The sequence below is a fragment of the Gracilinanus agilis genome, chromosome 3, assembly GCF_016433145.1.
Source record: "Gracilinanus agilis isolate LMUSP501 chromosome 3, AgileGrace, whole genome shotgun sequence".
Classification (NCBI taxonomy): Eukaryota; Metazoa; Chordata; class Mammalia; order Didelphimorphia; family Didelphidae; genus Gracilinanus; species Gracilinanus agilis.
In genome coordinates this window covers 32392010-32411220 of record NC_058132.1, presented here as the reverse complement: position 1 = coordinate 32411220, position 19211 = coordinate 32392010, and the positions used below count along the sequence as shown (strand labels likewise).

Here is a 19211-nt window from a genome sequence, read left to right as displayed (position 1 = left end):
GGGGAGGGAGAAAATAGATCTGGGTGTTGGGGGAGGGGGAAGATAAAGGACCCCTGGGAGGGAAGGCAGTAACAGCTCCCGGTGAGGGGAGATAACTAATAGCTGTGGGGGAGGAGGGACAGCGCCTGGATATTGGGGAGGGAGAAACATCAGCCTTGGGTCAGGGGGGATGGGGTGAAAGACAGCTTTGGGTAGCAATTACAACTCCGAAAGAGAGGAAGTGGTGGAAAGGAACAGTTTTAGGTCAGGAGGGGAAGGTAACAGCTCCAGGTGAGGGAGGAGGGGAGGATGCTGGATGGGAAGGGCGGGGCACCATCTTCTCCAGGCTCCGCCCCTTCCCCCCCACGGGCAGGGCCTGTGCAGCCTGCATGCGCGCGCACGTACGTACGCACGCATACGCGCAAACACGTACACACGTACACGCACGCACCACCAGGCAGGTGCCCCACCCCCACCACGCCTTTCCAGTCACATGCGCATGCGTATGCGCAAGCGCAGTTCTTTGAAGTATCCCTGGGCGGGCTGGTTGGTATCCCTGGCAGCCATGGCTCTAGCTGGAAGTTCGGCGGCGGTAGGGGGCCGTGGGCTTAGGCTGAGGCTGACGCGGAAAAAGCCGCCGGCGCCCCCCTCTTCCTCCTGCTCCGGGTCTGGTGGAGCGGGGCAGAAGGGCAGGTGAGGCCCTGCCTAGGGAGGGGAGCGGAAGCCTTGTTAAGTGGGCGTTTGGTATCCACCCGTTAACCGGGCCTTCGTTATTCCCCCTCTCGCCACCATTTATCGAGTTTTCTTCATTCTTTTCTTCCAGTTAACTGGGCATTCAATATTTTCCCCATTGTCTAAGTCTTAGTCGTTACGTCCATTGACTGGACCTTCTTTCCCCTCTTTATTAACCAGGTCTTCTGTCTCCAACCCTCCCCACCATTATATAGGCAACACTTTTATTGAGTCTTCATGTTCACCACAACCCTCCATTATCCAGGTCTTCGTTATAGCCCCCTCCCCCATTGACCTTGTCTTCTTACTTTTCTTCCTCCTAGTTAACTGGTCTTCCAACCCCTCTCCACTCCCCCATTAATTGGACTTTCATGGCCAATCCCACCCTCCATTATCCAGGCTTTCATCATTACTTCTTCCTTCCCCATTAACTGGATTCTTTATTCTCCATTTATAGGGCCATCTTCATTCTTTCACCCTACCCCCATTCTCCTCACCTTTATTTTCACCCCTTGCCCCTGGGCTTTCTTCATTTTTTAAAAAACCTTACCTTTTATCTTAGAATTGATAGGGGTTCCAAGGCTAAGGAATGATAAAGCCTAAGCAGTTGGGGTAAGTAACTAGCCCAGAGTCACCACAACTGGGATGTGTTTGAGACCACATTTGAATACAGGACCAAGGATCTGCAGGCTCTAACTTATAGCTTTCTTCATTTCTGTCCCATTCCACCCTTTCTTTGGCCTAGCCTTCTGCATTTTCCCACTTTCCCCATTAACTGGACCTTCTTTAGCATCAAAATTTTCAGGCTTTCAGTAGAATCCCCTTACCTAGTGCAGCCTTTGTATGTTCCAGGACTGGCTTGACTAGCCATGCTTGTTGGAGCATTTATTAGGAGAGGAAGGAAATGTATTAGAGCAGAGTCAGGAGAATTGGGGCCTAGACTCTGCCCCTCTTTGGCCTATTACAGTTAGGATATTAAGGAATCATTTAGTTTAATACCTCTGCCTCCTGCCCGCCCAGTTTTACAAAGAGATCAGATGTCTTGCTAAAGGTCATTTGTAGCACCTTTAAGTCTTAACAGGGCTGTGAAGCTCAAGTGAGTTAATATTTTAAATGGTGTTTAAATATACACATATACAGCTTTAAGTCTTCACATGGTCAATGTATTTTGAATGGTTTTTAAACCTTAAATCACACACACACACGTACTCACACACTCCTTTCTCCCACCCCAGCCTTGTTGATTTGAACTCTTCCTTTCTGGATATGAAGGCTAAACTAGACTGTCCTAGATTTCTCCAAAATGGGCAAAGTATGGTAAGAGAACAAGCATTTAAATGGTGCTTACTAGGTGGCAGGCAATATAATTGCTGGAGATAAAAAGAAAAGCAAACCCAGTCTCTACCACTCAAGGATCTTATTTTCTAATGGAAACAAACAGATAAACAAATTGTTATATACAAGATCCATCCATAGCAGACGGAAGACGGGAGGTGCACTATGCTAGCTTTACAAATATCTAATTTGGTCCTCACAATCCTGTGAAGTAGTTACTATTAATTATTATCACCCCCATTTTATATCTGAGGAAACTGAGGCAAACCAGTAAAGTGACTTGTCCAGACTTGTCATATAGCTATCAAGTGTCTTAGGCTGGATTTGAATCCCTAATTCTAGGCCTAGCTGCCTCAGTAGTGGCAATTAAAGTTTCAGCCCAGAATTAGAATCCAGGATTAGAATGCCCATGTTTGTTGGGCAGAGACTGACCCAGGTGATCCCATGGGCTCTCCTCCCCCTTTGAATTTGGAGACAGAAAATCTAGGTTGTGCCTTTTTGTCATGACCTTTGGGATCTTGGGAAAATAATTTCATCTCCTTTGGACTAGGTTTCTTCATCTATAAAATGTACTCTTTGATCTTTGAGGTCACTTTCTGCTCTAACACTGTTGGTTTAACCCAGTGATGGTGAACCTATGGCACAGGTGCCAAAAGTGGCATGCAGAGCATTCTCTGTGGGCACGAGGCCACCTTCTTTCTCCCTCCCCCAGTTAGTTACTAGAAAAGCAGAGGGACTTGAGCAGAGCTGCTCCCTTCCCCCACTCGACCATGACTGACAAACTTTTCACATCAACTGCCCCTCTACCCAGTATCCCAATGGGAGCACTTTCTCCCTCCCCTATGTGGGGTAAGGTGGGGGGCATGCTTGGTATTCAGTGGAGGGAGGGGCACAGTACTATGGTTTGTTGGGGGGGAGGGCTGGTACTCCATCTCTAAAAGGTTCACCATCACTAGTCTAACTCATAAAAGTCACTGATCCGTCCTTTAAAAATGGGGTTTCTGTTGCCTTGTACCTGGGAACATAGAAGGTTGTTAAGGGAGAGAATTCACTGAACCTGAAAACACCAGGTCCATGAGCATGGTGATGCAATAAGGTGGCAATAGTGGTGGAGAAATGCTTCACAGCATGACTGAGAAACTAGGCAAACCCACATCTAGCCCCTTGGAAGTATGAAGCCTCCATCATCAAAGGGGAGAAGCCCTGGGTTTGGTTCTTGGCTCTAATATCTGACTAACTGAGTGGCCTTGGGCAAGTCTTTTACCTCTGGGTTTCATTGGCCTCATTTCTAAAATGAGAGTGAGAACTTTCTACCTCAGGGTTGCTGTGAGGAAGGTACTCTAAATCCTGGAGGGTCAATAGAAATTCAAGTAATTATCATCTTTACTTAATAAACTATTCTCTGCTCCTTGCTTAACTGTCAAGTTGTGGTCTGTCAGGGGGGTAACACCTCCAAAACCTGGGAGGGGGTTTAGGGACTGGATGTGGAAAACACCTTGATTTCCTTGAGTTGGCCTTTTGAAGCCTGCTGGAAAGGAGGGAGTCAATGAGTAGAAGAGACGTAAAGATGCTGAGGCCACAGGAACTAGATCACCTCTAGCACCTCCTGATGAGTTCAGGAGGATGCCTGAAGTTTTAGTCTTTTGGGTGAGGCAGTTCTCTTGTCCTGATCAATCCCAAACCTTTACCCTTGACCCAGTAATAATCTTACTAGGATTTGTTTACAGTCAACTCCCCAAGCCTTATGGGGGTAGGGGTTGGGGGTGGCATTTGTCTCTAGAGGCCTATTTCTGGTACTTAGTCAAACTTCTGCAGCTTTGAGAAGTCATTACAGTGTGTTTCCTACTCATACTTAGCATTAACATGGAATTATAGATTGAGAACTGGAAGGGGCCCCAGAGGTCACCAAGCTGGAATTCCAACTTTAGATCCTTGGATTCCCCAGGGAACATTCTTACCACTATACCCACAATGCTCCTTTTCTTACATGTGACATTTTCTTGGTCAAAGAAAAACGCTATTCCTCATACCCATTTTTACAAGTTCGTCCACCTTGGGAATCCCTGCACATGGTTTTTTCAGACCATTTTGTGGAATGGATCTTCATGGCAAGTACAATGGTCTCTTCCTTATTTTGTATTCACAGAACTTCAAACCACTGCTCTTGGTTGGACCAAGAAGGGTTAAGTGAATCTGAAGAATTGTGGAGAACACTGGTGTTGAGAAGTGTGAACTCCAATCTGAATGAGGCCAACCAGGAAATGCCAGCTTTACCAGCATTCTTTGACAAGGTAGAGTATATACCTCACCATATTAATAGTCAGGATGTAGATTTTTATGGCAGAGTCTATTAAAATGGCACCAGTTGCCTTTTAAAATTAGATTTTTAAAAGTAGGGGAAAACACGACCTTTAAAAAATGTTGCTAAACTAACAAATCCTTCATTGAGATTATGTAGTGTGCAGAAAGTGCTGTACCCCAAGTACTCTGTTTGGGGGGTGGCGATTCTATTGATTCAGAATGAATGAAGCCTTTCCCACCACTGACAAGAAGCCTGCCCTCCCTGATTACCATCATTTTTAGGCCATTTCTTAAAAAAAAAAACAACTCTTTATACCTCCCCCCAAAAACTCTTCTGGTATGGATATAATATTGTTTGTTGGAGAATAAGGGACATTTCCCCCCTGTTATTTACATTTCTGTTTTGTGGTATCACTGAATTTTGAGAGTTGGAAGGAACCTCAGAGAGTAGGCAGCCAACAAATATGGCCGCCTACATGCCAGGTACTGCAGGGAGGAAGACAAAATGAGGCAGTCTCTGTCCTTAAAGGAGTGTTAGCATCCCCTGAAGATGGGAAGCTCATCATCTATGTTAAGGCAGATCATTTCACTGTTAGACAGCATCTATTTGTAGGAACTTTTTTCTCATGTCAGACTGAAGGGACTGGTCTCTCTGTAGCTCAATCCATTCATGGCTCCTGGGTCTCCCTTCAGGGGCAGGTGGGACAGCCTTTCAGATACTTGAAGCCCTCTGGTCATACATTGTCACCCCCACCAGGGCCCCTCCAAAGGGATCTTCACTATAACCAGTTGGGAGAATGGTTATTCAGCCTTTTAAGACCACAACCAGGGGAAAACCCAGCTTCTTCAGTCAGCCCATTCCCTTTTGAGATACCTCTCATTGAATTCCTGAAGGAAATTTCTCCTGACATCAAGTCTCAATTTGCCTCCTTGCAACTTCCTCCTACTTCCAGCCTCTGGGGCAAAATTAGAATAAGTCTAATCACTCATCTACAGGGCAGTGTGACCAATAAATGAGGACAGTTATCTTGTCCCTTCCTCCTCCATCTCTCAAATTTCTTTCCCAGTTTGTATAAGCCCCTACATGGCCTGGTTTCAAGGCCCTTCACCATCCTGATAGCCCTTAACTGGAAACCTTCTAGTTTTTTAATGTTCTTAAACAGTGACCCCCTAGAACTGATCCCAGTGCTCCAGCTATGGTAGGAGGAGGGCAGAGAACATAAAGACTTGATGACTTTTCTGGCAGTTGGGCCACTCTTAATGAGGGATTCCCTTCCAGGAATCAGGAGGCCACAGTCCCTGTTTCTTCAAGAACTTGTCCTTATAGTATGTTGTCGGATGAAAGGTAGACCAATAGGAGTGTTTTGATTCCTTTGGGCAGTGGATTATGTGCTTTGGGTTAATTATTATAAAGACTAAAATCCTTTTCAGCAGGCACAGGACACAGAAAAGGGGCCTGAGGTTTTCTGGGACACTGTATTTTCCTCATGATCAGGACTGGCAAACCTGTCGTTGGCATAGAAGCTTTCTCTTGGCAGTGACCCAGGCTGAAGAGTCAGGCAGCACATGAAGTTTTCATTTGTCCTCTCTGGAGACCAGACCCTGGGGAAAAGAGTACCTCCTTTGAGCAAAGGGAGATCAAGTCATTGGCTCATCCTATAGGGGAAAGAGCCCTGTGCTTGGAGACAGGAGCCTTGGGTTTGAGTCTTGGCTCTGACATTTGCTATTTGTGTGACCTCAGAGGAGTCACTGCTTCTTGATGGGTCTCAGTTTCCCTATCTGTTGAGTGAGAAGATTAGACTGGGTGATCTCTGTTTTCTTTTCCAACACTAAAGTCTATGGTCGTGAGAATTGCTTTTTACACTATGTTTTTCAAGGGGAAAAAAGTTTAGCCATTCTCATTTGATCTAAAAGGAGTTTTATATAAAGAGGAAAAGATGCTGGCTTGGTGGCAAGTGATCTGGGTTCAAATGCTGCCTCTGCCACTTGTCTCTTGGGTGACTCAGGGACAAATCACTTACCCTTTCTGGGCCTTAGTTTTTGTATTTGCAAAGTGAGAGGGTTGGGCAAGGTGGTCTTGAGTCCCCTCCAGCTCTAGAACTGGGATGAAAAAACAAAACTCCCTTTTACAGAATACCAGAAATGAGAACGCCCAGGAACCAGCCATCTTTACAGTTGGAACAGAAGAATTTAAGTGGATACCTTTCCCCTCTGCTTTTCAATTCATTGGGGATCAATTTAAAAATCCAGATTCTTATTTCACAAAGGAGAAGCCTCGTCTGGTTCCCTGTGAACATGAGCAGGGAGAAGGCCAACAGAGCAATGGGCCTTCCCCCCAGGAAGCATCTACTGTGGGCCCTGAGAACTGGGAACCAAGGCCCAGCAGTGGAGCTGGGGTAAAAAGGCCTTTGGAGCCGAGAGACAGCAGCATAAGGGCTTCGAAGAGCAGACTTCCACAGCTTTCCCAGCTTAAGAAAAAACAGAGACTTCGGGCTGAGAGGGATGCCTCCTCCCCAGGGTCTCCCCAGACCTTTGCTGAGGGCCCAAGCCCTCCCTCTTGGAAAAAGCCTGGGTACAGCCTTTACCTGGAAGGTGTGGGAGCGGAAAAAGAGGCCACTGCCACTGCTGCCACAAGCCAGAGGATGGTGGAACTCGATGGCTGTCCAATGTGCCAGATCCCATTTACTGGAAAGTAAGTCCTTGTTTCTTTTCATGTCCAGGGTGAGCCCCTTAGTGAGATCCTCTGCAGAGCCAGTCTGGAGTCTGAGGGTTCAGGGGGCCCTCCTGGGGGTTCCAAGGAAGGGCAGTGACATCCTCCAGGCCAGTGTTGTCCCTGGGATATCAGTTTAGAGAACCCAGAGAGGATGAAGGTCTGCAGCCATTTTTACTGTGTAGAAGTCATCGAAATGTGGCGCCACCATGGCTTAGCCATGGCCTTGTAAAGTAATTTTATATAGGGAGCGCCTGCAAAATTAATTGATGATGCTGATTTCTACCCAGCTGGGAAGGTTAACGGCTCTTTCCTGGCTGTTCCCAGCTTCAGAGTGCACACATTGCTGCTGGGCCGTTGGAGTTTGCCTGGGCCAGGATGAGTACATGGGGCTGTTCACCCACCACTGCAGTCCGGGCACCCCTGGGCGGGAGCACAGCTGCAGCTTTATGACCACACAGAAACACTCCAGAATTCCTTAGGACAGGAAATGTCTTCTCATTTGGTAACATTGGGAATTTCACTTAGCTCCCATGGTTGATTTAATGGGAGTTGAGTTAAGTACAGAAATCCCCAACCATAAAGATGAGCATCTACCTCTGAGTGAGGATTGTGTTTTAAATGAGTATTTCCTTGTTTAAATAACCCCATAAATATTTGCCCTAATATGTTCCGGGTGTTGTTTGGGATGCTGGAAAAATTCAAAATACTTTGTCATTATTGCTGGAGCTAAAACTCTGGTTTTTCTTAAAATTTTCAAGTTAGTGTCTTTTCTTTCTTTGTGGGATTGAGCCCACTTTTGCCAAAGTTCTCCTGAGAGCTGCCACCTCCCCAAGAGGGCTGCAGATACCTGCCCACGATGCCCACTCCCTAGCTTAGCTCCTGGGCCCAGGGGTCTTTATTCTTTGCTTATAGGCACACAGTTAGAGGGTAAAGAAATTGGAGAACCCGAGAATTCTCATAAACCTCATGGCTGGTGCAGCCAGCAGGCAGGACACACAGTTAAGGCAGTTGCCTTGCTACAGACACAATTCCCAGTTGTGGATAGGAGGACGTGTGCAGTGGATAGAACGCTGGACCTGGAGTCAGCATGACCTGACCTCAGACACTTCCTAGCTCTGTGACCTGGGGTTCTGTTTGCCTCAGTTTCCTTATCCACAGTAATAACAGCATCTACTCTCAGAAGGATCAAATATTGTAATAATTGAAAAGCACTTGGCTCACAGAACCTGGCATACAGGAGGTGCCATATAGATGTTGGCTATCATTATTATGGTGTTAGAAGTGGGCACATTTGGAGTTACGAAAACAGAAGAGGGACTGAAGATATGGAGACCCAAGTGTATAGACTATGTCTATCATAGTTCTTGGATAATAGGCTTTTAGTTGGTTTTTAATGCACTGTTTAGGGAAAGTTTCCTGTTTTACATGGTGATTAAAGATTCTAATACTGGAATGTAATATTCTACTTGTCTGGATTCAGTACAATAAGCTCCTTTCAGAGAGCAGAGGGCAGGATCCACATATGCCTTAGAGACAACTAGAGATAAGGGTTTGATTATATGGAGTCATGCTTGGGGGCAGGGGATGGATGTCTGCATTGTATCTGAATCCATGTAACCTGACTGTTTTCTAGCAGAGCTTAGCATCCCAGGTGGAGGGGACTAATCAGATCACAGATGTGTTATCATGCCTAAGAATCGGGAGGGCAGGAAGAGGCGTTCTAGGCTAGCATTGAGAACATTGTTTAGATGGCTTACCAGGGGGTCCAACCTGGATAGAGAGGCAGGTGACGACAGAATAAGTTTTTACTAATTCACACGTGTCAGGAAAAGGCTCAAAAAATTGAAGGTATAGAAAATAGACTGTTGGAAATTTTAGAAGCTGCTTTGTGGCACAGTGGATAGAGTGCCAAGTTTGGGAGTTAGGAGAGCCTGGGTTCCAATCTGGCCTCAGATGTTTCCTAGCTATTCTGTAACCCTGGGTAAGACACTTAATCCCCCGATTGTCATTCTTTTGTCTTAGAATTGATACTATGATGTTAAGTAAGTTTTTTTTGTAAACCTTCTTGGAGTCAATACTGTGTAAGTGTAAGGGCTAGGCTATGGGGGTTAAGTGACTTGCCCAGGGTCACACAGCTAGGAAGTATCTGAGGCCAGATTTGAACCCAGGATCTCCCATCTCTACATCTAACTCTCAATCCACTGAGCTACCCAGCTGCCCCCTAAGTAAGGGTTTAAAAAAGTATGTCCTTGGAAGAGGAAGGGATAAATATTCAACTTCCTGATTTAAAGTAGTTGCTGAAATAACTTGTTAATAAGGACCTTGATTTGAGGGGTGGGAGGCAGTAAGCAATGGTCAAGTTCTGTTTTGTCATTGAGCTACATACATTATGTGCTCATAACTGCATTAGGAATGATGGTGTGTGTATAAATTCATGGTACGTGTAACTCAGTGCTGAAGTCAGATGGATGAGGACTTCAGATGTGAAAACATCCACTTTGTTTTTCTCTCTATGGAAAGAAAGTGCAGTTGAGTCCACCCCCGTTGGCTGTGTGGTTCTCTGTGGCCCAGACAGGAGGCCTATTGTGCCTCCTAAGTGATGAGAGGGCCTTTGGCGGCCAAGGAGGTACTGCTAAGCTCACGTTGTGTGTTTTGGCAAAACCAACCACGCCTGCCATGAGCATTAGTTTTAACAGATGTATACAATGACTGTCTTGTCTCTTAACCGTTGCTAGAAAAAGTATTTTGTATCATTAGCAGGATCCATTCACAGAAGAAATTGTTAACCTACTGTCTTTGGGGCTTATTAAATGGCAGCCATTGTCTTAGTCAACAGCCCCCAAGTTATGCTGACATTATTGCTGAGCTGATCTTCTGCTCAACCCATTTAGTCCATCCCACCAAGTGCATCAAGGGAAGAATGGGTGGAAGTAGGAAAGGAGATTGTACATGTATTCTGCTATGTGTTCAATTTTAAAAGTGGATCTTGAGGGTAGGCTCCTTTCAGTAATTGCTAACCTTTATAGGATCCTTAGAGATTTGCTTCACTAACCCTGGAAGGAAAAGCTGCCAGGATTGTTAGGTTTTTATCAGTCATTAGGGGGAAAAGACTGATTGTGGAGTAGAAATACCTGAGCTTTCCTTACAGTTTAATAGTGCTTTTGTAGGAGAATGACTTTTCTAAGAAAACACTAAGATTTTATTTTTTTATAGAGGAGGGTAAATAGCATCATGTAGTAATTTATTTTTTAAAGGCAAATGGAGGATTAAAAATACATGGTAGGATGGGAAGATGGCACCATTTTTAACCAGAGCTTCAGAATTTTCCAGGTTAACATTAGAAGACAACCCCTACCCCTACCCCCATCACCTCTTATCAGCTTGAGAGAGGAGATTGTCAGGAGCATTTCCCAAAATTAAAACTATGGTTTGAATAGAAAATATTTTTAGCAAACCATCCTATCTCTGTAAGCCATCTTCTTTACTTATGTACTTAACTTATTTGTGTGAACTTTGGCCTGGGATCCTTGTTCCCAAAGTGTCTCCTCACTGGCTTCTGGGCTGCCTAAGGCAGAGGTCCAAGTTCTTCAGGTTTAAGGAGCATCAGGGCTTTAGTACAGAAGTGGATGTTGCAAGCCCCTTCTGAGTTCCTGAATGCTTAGTTTCCATTGCTGCAAGCTTTTGGGGGTCATTGAAGTAGTTGCAAAGGCAGTGTTGAACAGGTGCAGTTGAGGTATAAAGGAGGGAGAAAGAACCTGAAAGATCAGGTTTTCCTTTATTTATAGACACAGAGATGGGTAATGATGGCCAGTGCTTGTCAGCAATTCAGGCTGAATCAGCAGCAGCAGCAGCAGCAGCAGCAGCAACAAGGGGCAGAAATAGTGTTGGGTAGGAGTCTGAGATGCTGACAGTCTGAGGGAATTGAAGGGCAGTGATAAGGCAGAGGAATTTTCTCCCCTTGAAAGCTGGTGGGAGAGACTTCATTATGCTGTTAGTCATGCTTCTGTTATGACCCAAATGCAGAAATCTGCCTCTTTGCAGCCAGACAAGAGTCATTAAGATTCAGAGGCCCCTTCAGGTAGTAAGCAGTGAGGTCCACAGGAGCCTGCACACTGGGCTTCCTGGCCTCTTATTTCTCCCTCAGAAGAGGAACACACATCTGGTCATTTGTGAATAGGAGCACATTGTTGCATGTGCAGGTTACACACTGTACCCCAAAGCTTTTGATCTTATTAACCTGTAGGACAGACCTAGAACACAGCCAGTTTTCCAGAGGTCTTCTAGCTGGAGTACCATGGAAACATTCATGCAGGAATACAGAGAGCCTTTTCATACTCTGGAAGGGAGACACATAAAACTAATTTTATTTGGCAACATTCTTAAGAAATGACCAAATTGGGAAAAGATGAGGTGTGTCCTTTGTGCTTCAGGAAACACTTCATTGACCTGTTTGAAAACTGAGGGACGAGGAGGTCTCCAGCCTTTGACTTTCCCTCTGGTGACAAGACAGTGTTGTAGTGTATGCTGAAGTGGCTCAGGTCTGTATTGAATAGGCAGGCTCTCACTGACTGGAGGCCCAAGTCTTGCTACAAGGAGGGGCTCTATTTTTAATAACATTGGAAAGGCCCTGGCCCAGGGGTGTAATCCTGAGCTTTTTATTTCCCCCTTTTTAGGAAGTATCTCCCTAAGTTGCCTCTAACTCCCTGTGGAGCCAGTTACTCTTGGCTGTCTGGATTGTACTCTCTGTAACCACTCTTGTGTTTTCTCCCCTTCTGCAGGCTGTCGCAGCTGGATATCGATAGTCATCTGGCTAAATGCTTGTCAGAGAGTATTGAAGATGTCATATGGTAAACTTAGTGGCCAGAGTCCACAAGAAATGCATTTATAAAGTAGGAATGACCTCATCTACAGCTGAGTATGAGATGACAAGAAATGGCCCCAGGCACCCCTTGCCCTGTCTGTAAGCATACCCTCCCTGGAATGGAGGGCACTGCACTGGAGAGCCCTTCCCAAGGCATTTGTACCCGAGTTAATCACTGGACATCCTGAGGAGGCAGCATCTTGGCTAAGAGGACTTCTTGACTCTGTCATTTAAAAGTAGCCAATAAAAATTTCACTTTTAGTTTTGAATAACTTTTAATTTCCATCACACTGCAGACCTCTTTAAACTAGAGGCACTGCACAGAATTTTCTTTTTGACAAAGATTTACAGGTAAAATAAGTCTACCCTAGTCATAAGAACAGCCACTGAAGGATGTGCTCCATTACTCTGGTCCAGACAAGGAAATGAGCTGCAGCAGGGTGTGGCCATGTGGGCTCTGGTTATGGAGTCAGAAAATCCAGGCGTCCACACTCCCCAGCTGTGGGTGGAGCTGGCCAGGTCCTGGGGCCTCCCTGAGCCTCCTGGGTCAGAAAGGGCTGATGGTGCTTGCCTTGCCTGGGGACTTAGCTCATTGGGTGATTGGGCAGGCTGGTCTGGACTGTCCTGAAGAACCAAATAAACTCGAGGAACCTTCTGTCACACTGGGATTTTGTAGCCAAGACTCGCCTTTTTGTGATAACCACTTAAAATTCCATGATCTTATTCTTTAAAAAAAAAAAATTTTTTTTTAAACCCATACCTTCTGTTTTGGAATCAACACTGTGTATTGGTTCTAAGGCAGAAGAGTTATGGATAAGGGCTGGGCAATGGGGATCAAGTGACTTGCCCAGGGTCACATGGCTGGGAAGTATCTGTGGCCAGATCGGAACCCAGGACCTCCCATCTCTGGGCCTGGCTTTCAATCCACTGAACCACCCAGCTGCCCCGCTGATCTCCTTATTCTTCAATTAGGATGTTTTTCCTAGGGACACAAGATTTGTCTTGATGATCTGGGAGCTTTCCAAAATAATAAAAACCTTTAACACTTTTTTATGAAACCTGCAAGGAGCTTATGATTGCTTGCCTAGAGTGATCATTTGGGAATAATGGAAAATTTAAGGGAACAGGTGAGAACCCCAAAAGAATGGTTACAATTGATTTAAATGCCTTTTAAAATTCATTTTCTTCCAGGTCAGGTTTTGGGGAAGAGCCTTAATTTTTAGCCTCACCTGATCTTTTTCCTACAAAATACATAGAATGGCTATAACTTCTATTTTTAGCATAGAGTAAATAGTAGAGTATTATTTAACCTTTTCCTCTTCTCTTCTGACCCTTTGTCACAGTGTGCCAAGTCCTAATCCCAAGGAAAGTTAGCTGTGAATCAGGAACAGAAAAAAAAAAAAAAAAAGGTAAAACTATGAAAAACTTAGGTATATAGAGGTTATTTCTAGCTATCTCTAGCATATCTTTAATTTTAAAACATTTTTTTAAAATATGCCCTTTTTGGGAAATAAATTGGTTTTAAGGAAAATAATAACAATCTATTAGGCTTTTTCATTAAAGTCTTTAATAGGTGTGCAAGAATAGAAATGATCTCAGCTGTTAGGGGTTAGCGTACCATCTTCTGCACAAGGAAAACGGGCCAGCAAAGATCTGAACTAAGTAATTATACAAAACTACAAGAACATATTTACTGCTTTACAATCATTAAATTAGCTAGAGTTTTCATTTACTATTTCAGATATGACAACTAAAGACCATCTCATTACCGGATCCATTTGTAATATATTAGGACTTTTCCCCCCCCTCAAACCACACATTTAATTACATCCTTCAGTTTCTTTAATATATAAAACAAGTACTTTATATAAAAATGTCCCCTTCATCACAAACAAGAATGTTATTCATACACTTGCACGTGAACAACCAAACTCAGAACCAGCAAACTATTTGGCAACATAGCAATGTTGTAAATGCCTTTGACTGTAATAAACCAGGGCACCGGTGCCGTGCTTGGAGCCAACAGGTCTCTCTTGTCCCACCCACAGCAGCACAGATGCCACTAGAAGTTTCTGGGTGAGGTCCACAGACAAACAAGCCTTTTCACAGGTCTGGAGTCACACCAAAGGGAGGATCCCACCTCCTCAGAGCCACCCTATCAGAGCTGCCCTGCTCTTAGTCACTCAGTGGCGTAACTAATCTGTGTTCAGTTGGAAAATGGAGGGATAGGATGGAAGTAACACCCAGGTAGAGGAGTGGGGGATGAGCCAATTGGGAAAATCCTCTGGGCTGCTCAAGAAGGTAAAGGCTGGCTCCTACCCTCCCTTCATTTCAGGTCTTTAGAGGCAAGTGGTTAGCTCTGGGCCATCGCGGAGAGCCCAAGCTCAGACAGATGCCATCATGGCCCCAAAGGCTTGGTTGGGAATTTGGGAGTGTTTTGGCAGTCTCATCCTAGCACCTCATGACTTGGATGTGAGTCCGAGAGATGTCGTGTTCAGCATCGAGTGTGATGCTGTACCCTGAGAAACCTACATGTTAATGCAGAGAAAGTGGAAGAGAGTTCGAGTGGAGCCTGCATCTTCGCCTGCGCCGGTGTCTGTTCTTCCTGCACTGTTCCCTTCCCCCTCCCAAATCCAAGCCAACCAATTCATGGAACAAAAAGCTAGCTCGAAGACCTACACAGCCTTGGGTAGTCACCTGCAGCATAGGCAGCTCGGTCCTTACAAGCCTTTGGAACGTTTCCTATGGCCGTGGACACTTAGGAGGCCTTAAACACACGAAGTGACATGACTTCTCCACAGCTGGACAAGAATGCATCATGTTAACCACTGCAAAACTAACATCACCTCCCCTAACCCCCCCCCCCCCCCAACCCAAACTACCCACACACACACACACACACACACACTTTTTAGTTTTGATGATTTCCAAAAGAGAAGGGATTTAATGGACATCTTTCAAATGGTCTAATTTATCAAGTGGTTCCCACTCCCCCTCGCCATCTTAACATATAGAAAACCTATGGTTGAGTTTCATCAAGCAATCCCTTCTTGTAAGCAGAATGATTATTTAGTAACATACATATTCTCGAAGCAGAGAGATTATTAGAAGTAGGAGGTGTGCTTTATCAGGAAAATGGGTTATGTTTATGGATACTCTAGATTTATTATTTAAACTTTTAAGGCTAGCTCCATTATACTTTTTTCCCCTATTTTCTAATTCGGAATATCATATTACTGATAAAAATATTTTCCAAAAATCTAATACATAACACAAGACATGTAGGCACTGCTTAAGGATTTTCCAGAAATCTATGTTGTGCAAATTTAGTTTCTTAAATATATATATATATGTATATTTTTTTTGGTCTAATGGTGCTTTGGCAAGCATCATTTTAAAAATCTATATCATCCAATTTTATCCATCAAGAGAGTGACTAATTGAGATTAGCATTGCTCCTTCGAAGCCCAAAGGACATTTCTAAAATAAAGGTGTGTTTTCAGCAATAGACACTCCAGCTGTTAATTACATGCTCTGTATGAAAATACCTGTTAAATATTAACAACAAGAACTTACCAGGATTTAGAAAAGGCTCCGAATTTGTAAAAATTCTTCGTTGCAGTTTATCCATTTAGGCACTTAAACTTCTGTACCCAAACTTATGTTTTGATTGCTAATAAAACACAACTCCTCTTTTATTTAGATAGTGTATCTGACAGGTGCCACTTGTGGGAAAAAAGGCATCGGAAATGAGGTTCAACACCACTGTAACATTTTATTCTTCAGGATATTACACGAATTTTCTTGAATTTGTTGGCCATTGCATCAAGTTTTGTTCTGTAGAAAGTGTGCACCTTCAAAGTCGTTTGAACATTCCTTTCCCGAGGATGTAACGAACATGAGATTCTTCAGTGAAGCAGGCACATGTGCACATTCCCTCAGAAAAGAAGCCAGTCGCGTCAGTGCCCCAAACTGAAAAACCAGTATTACTTAGAGGAAGACACCCACCAAAATCTATTCTCTTCTTTGATTTTCAGCAGCAATTTTTTAAAAAATCATTGGTCTCCACTCAAAACCTTACAGTTCCCCAGCCTTGCATGCATATACTGTAGTTAGGGATAAATTTAAAAGTTCATTCACATTATTTGTCCACAATGGAGATGCCATTTCTTCATACTGACTCTTCTGTAGAAAGCAACAAGGGATTGATGTATTCAAATCCTTCAAATTCTGACTGGTCTATTCTTTTTATTACATCCCTTTAGGAAAAAGCAAAAAAGACACAATTATTGTCTTGTGTTTTATTCCCGGCTGATGATGCCTCACTCACAGACACTGGTGTGCATGCATTTCATTCCAGAAGGCTGAGAATACAAAATATTCATTGTATCAAACTAGGCAACGTTGGCCTATTCTTAGAACAGGAAAGGACTTGAGAGCACCTAATTCTGGCCTTTTCTTTTTTACAGTGGAAGGAAGAATGAAAGATGGAGAAAGAGAAGTGACTTGCCAAGACCCACAAAATAACTGAGAGGCAGGAAAAGATCTATCACCTAGGCCCCTTCTCCTTCCTCCCCTCTAGTTTCACTCCTGGTCAGTGAGAAGCATGAGAAGCAATTGGTCAAAAAGTCAGAGGATGGGATGCCCAAGAAAGCTCTTAACAGCCTGGACCACATCTAGGAGGTAAAAGTAATCACTCCTCTGAGGAATCTAAAACACAAGTCTTTATCGCCTTACAAGCAGGGCTCTCCCAGGCCTGCTGTGAATAATGATGAAGAGGCCAGCCAAGTACAGAGCCTCTAGCCCATTAGTACTATAGGCCACCTTAGAAATCAAGTAGCCCATCCTCTCTAGTGGCCATGAGCAGACCGTGATGGCCACTTGGCAGCAGAGAGGGGGTGCTGGCTGGGCTGGCCTGGGGAACCAGGGTTTCAAGGCCTTCCCGGGTGATAAACTCTGAATGTGGTACCCAGGAAGGAAACATTTAATAAATTTTTCGCTGTGGCCATTACTCTGCCTCCTTGTGCCTAGCCTTGCCAAAGCCCCTCAGCCAGTCTTCAGACTCTAAGGCACTTACTCGTCATCTGGGGTTAGCTGCACAGGTTCGCTGGTGAACTGTGTATCAAAGTTATCCAGACCATAATCATCGGTTATCTGAGGCTGAAATGGAGGGAGGGCTTGCTTCTTCTCCAGCTTAGAAAAAGGACAAAATAAAGATCAGATAGTGTCATATTTATAACATCAGTACAAGAAATGCATCTTCCCCATACCACTCACGGCTCCAAAAGGAGTGGTTCAAAAATGGCCGAGGGAAAGGAAGGGACCAGCGGTTCTTTGAAACTGTGACTCAGATCCTTGGATGGTTTGGGGAAGCCCAGGGATAGACGAATCCTGTCTCTGATTTTTAAATACATAAGACATGTAAGATCACAAAGGAAACCCAACCATATGGAAATACAGTTATGTAAACAAAGGAAAACATTCACAGGCTCCAGATTAAGAACTACTCACCTAGTCCAAATGCTTCACTATATAAAGGAAGACACTAAGGGGAGAGGGAAAGGGTCTTGCCCAATGGTGCTACAGAGCCATAATCATGAAGACAAAAAAAAGGGCCTTTGTGCCAAATTTTATTCAAGCCTTTATTAAATGTAGCTTGAATCTAGGTCCTACAGTTCCTCATGGAGGAAAGGCTGGAGGAGGGAAAAAGGGCTGACCTCTTAATGCCTTTGGGGCTAGCTTGAGCCATGTGTTTCCTTAGGTTCAAACACCGCTCAGGTCTTTACTATGTATGTGGCCTCTGAATCTCAGTTTCCCCATCTATAAAATGGGTTGGATCAGATGGTCCTGCCTCTCTTCAACTTCAGTCTTTTACCGCTCCTAGTTCTAACTTGGAGAACCAATCAAATCCCTCATTCACAGAAGAAAGCCATTCATGCCTTCCTTAAGTCTTTCCTTCTGGCTGGATATCCCAGTTCCTTAAGTCCATGTTCTTAGGGCATTCCTTGATGCTGTTCCTCAACTCATTGCAAGGCACTCCCCAGCTTACCCAGGTCCTTTGTTCTGTGGTGCCCAGAGCATGCCCACACAACATTCTAGTGTGGTCTGACCTGATCAGGAGATGGGGGGATCATTACTTCCTCAGGGAGAGACGAACTACAGTGAACTCCAAGGCACAAAGGGGAAAGACGGGAGCACAAGCGTCCTTGTCCAGAGCACAGCCCTCACATATATACACGTCCTGTGTTTTGGCATCTTTTCTTCCACTTGAAATGCCACCTGCTTTAGGATATGCAGCAACTCGCCATACCAGACATTGGTTTTTGGTAGGAGAAGGCCTAGACCTGGGATTTCAGGAAGGTAGTGAGCTCCAGGTGAGAGACCCACTCCTGCCAATTTTGACTGGCATCAGTTCTGGGAGGGGGATGCTCTCTCACATCAGAGATCTGAACTAGCTGGCGGAATGTAAATGGCTGTACCTTGGGGGAGAGGGGCCTGGTCTGGAGTCGAGAGATCTGAGCTCAACTCTTACTGTGGGACTTTGGGCTTGTGCCCTGCTCAGTCTCATTGGACGAGATGGTCTCTCTTCCAGCTGGCCTCCAAAGCTTCCTCCATCAACACTGACTTTCCAGTTTGGTCTGGACGACAACCAGATGTTGCCATCTTTAACACCACCCCACCTCCCCCACAGAAGAAGCATCCGCCCCTTCTCAAAGTGGAAATACTGGTTAAAGCCAGGGTCTGCTCCCTTGACTCCTTTAACATCATGATAAAGGGCTGTCTCTTCTCTTTCAGCTGCCCTGGTGGAGAGCACATAAGGCACAGAAGATGGGGGTTGGAAGTCGCTTTCTTTCCCGCCCACTTTCACGGCTCTCCCAAGATTCTGCCAGCTCTGGAGGAAACCTATTTTCAGCCCTGTTGCTAGGGAGAAACACTAAGCTCTTCTCTTTGGGAGAAATCCTGCAGAATGGAAAGTTCCCTGGATCTGGAGTCTGAGGACCTGGATTCAAATCTTGGAGCTACCCTGTTTATTGCTCATTTGACTTTAAGGAAGCCGATTTACTTCTCTGGGCTTTACTTTTCCCATCAGTCAGAAGCATCTATGAGGTACTTGCCCTGCGCTGATAGCTAGAGATACAAAAACCAAGCCTGTGCCCTCGGGGACTTTACAGGCTTACTGGGCTGGATTGCCTGGCCTCCAGGGTCCCTTCTAGCAGCAAATCTAAGATCCTGGCTCTCCAGGAAGAGCCAAAGAACCATAAACTAGATGTCGCTCTGGAAGAGGTCTTG

General features: G+C 44.8%; 3 protein-coding genes across 4 annotated transcripts in view; 1 reads left to right on the top strand and 2 right to left on the bottom strand.

Annotated features, from left to right (window-relative positions):
• Positions 1–370, bottom strand: part of SKI (SKI proto-oncogene) — a 321932-nt gene extending 321562 nt beyond the window's left edge. Inside the window, exon 1 of the mRNA XM_044668646.1 lies at positions 314–370. Coding sequence (XP_044524581.1) covers positions 314–370 — 57 coding nt within the window. The remainder of the gene's footprint in view (positions 1–313) is intronic.
• A 108-nt stretch (positions 371–478) lies between these two features.
• On the top strand, positions 479–12669 carry FAAP20 (FA core complex associated protein 20). Its single transcript, XM_044668645.1, has 4 exons — positions 479–672; positions 4193–4337; positions 6480–7039; positions 11839–12669. Exons 1-4 carry the CDS (start codon positions 479–481, stop codon positions 11909–11911), a joined length of 972 nt encoding a protein of 323 aa, XP_044524580.1. The 3' UTR covers positions 11912–12669.
• Positions 12670–15671: 3002 nt separating this feature from the next.
• Positions 15672–19211, bottom strand: part of PRKCZ (protein kinase C zeta) — a 213576-nt gene continuing 210036 nt past the window's right edge. Inside the window, exons 17-18 of one of the 2 annotated variants that reach the window (XM_044667579.1) lie at positions 16999–17114; positions 15672–16180 (exon numbers count right to left, since the gene is read on the bottom strand). In XM_044667579.1, the coding sequence (XP_044523514.1) occupies positions 16093–16180; positions 16999–17114 (204 nt within the window). In that variant the 3' untranslated portion in view covers positions 15672–16092. Of the gene's footprint in view, positions 16181–16992; positions 17115–19211 lie in introns of those variants that run through there. The other variant, XM_044667580.1, reaches the window with a different exon arrangement.

Bases quoted from the DNA above. Each gene is read 5' to 3' on its own strand.
- FAAP20 (XM_044668645.1), top strand. From the start codon at position 479: ATGCGTATGCGCAAGCGCAGTTCTTTGAAGTATCCCTGGGCGGGCTGG. The intron at 4,338-6,479 runs GTAGAGTATATA...TCCCTTTTACAG, and splicing joins TACCAGCATTCTTTGACAAG to AATACCAGAAATGAGAACGC. The intron at 7,040-11,838 runs GTAAGTCCTTGT...CCCCTTCTGCAG, and splicing joins CAGATCCCATTTACTGGAAA to GCTGTCGCAGCTGGATATCG.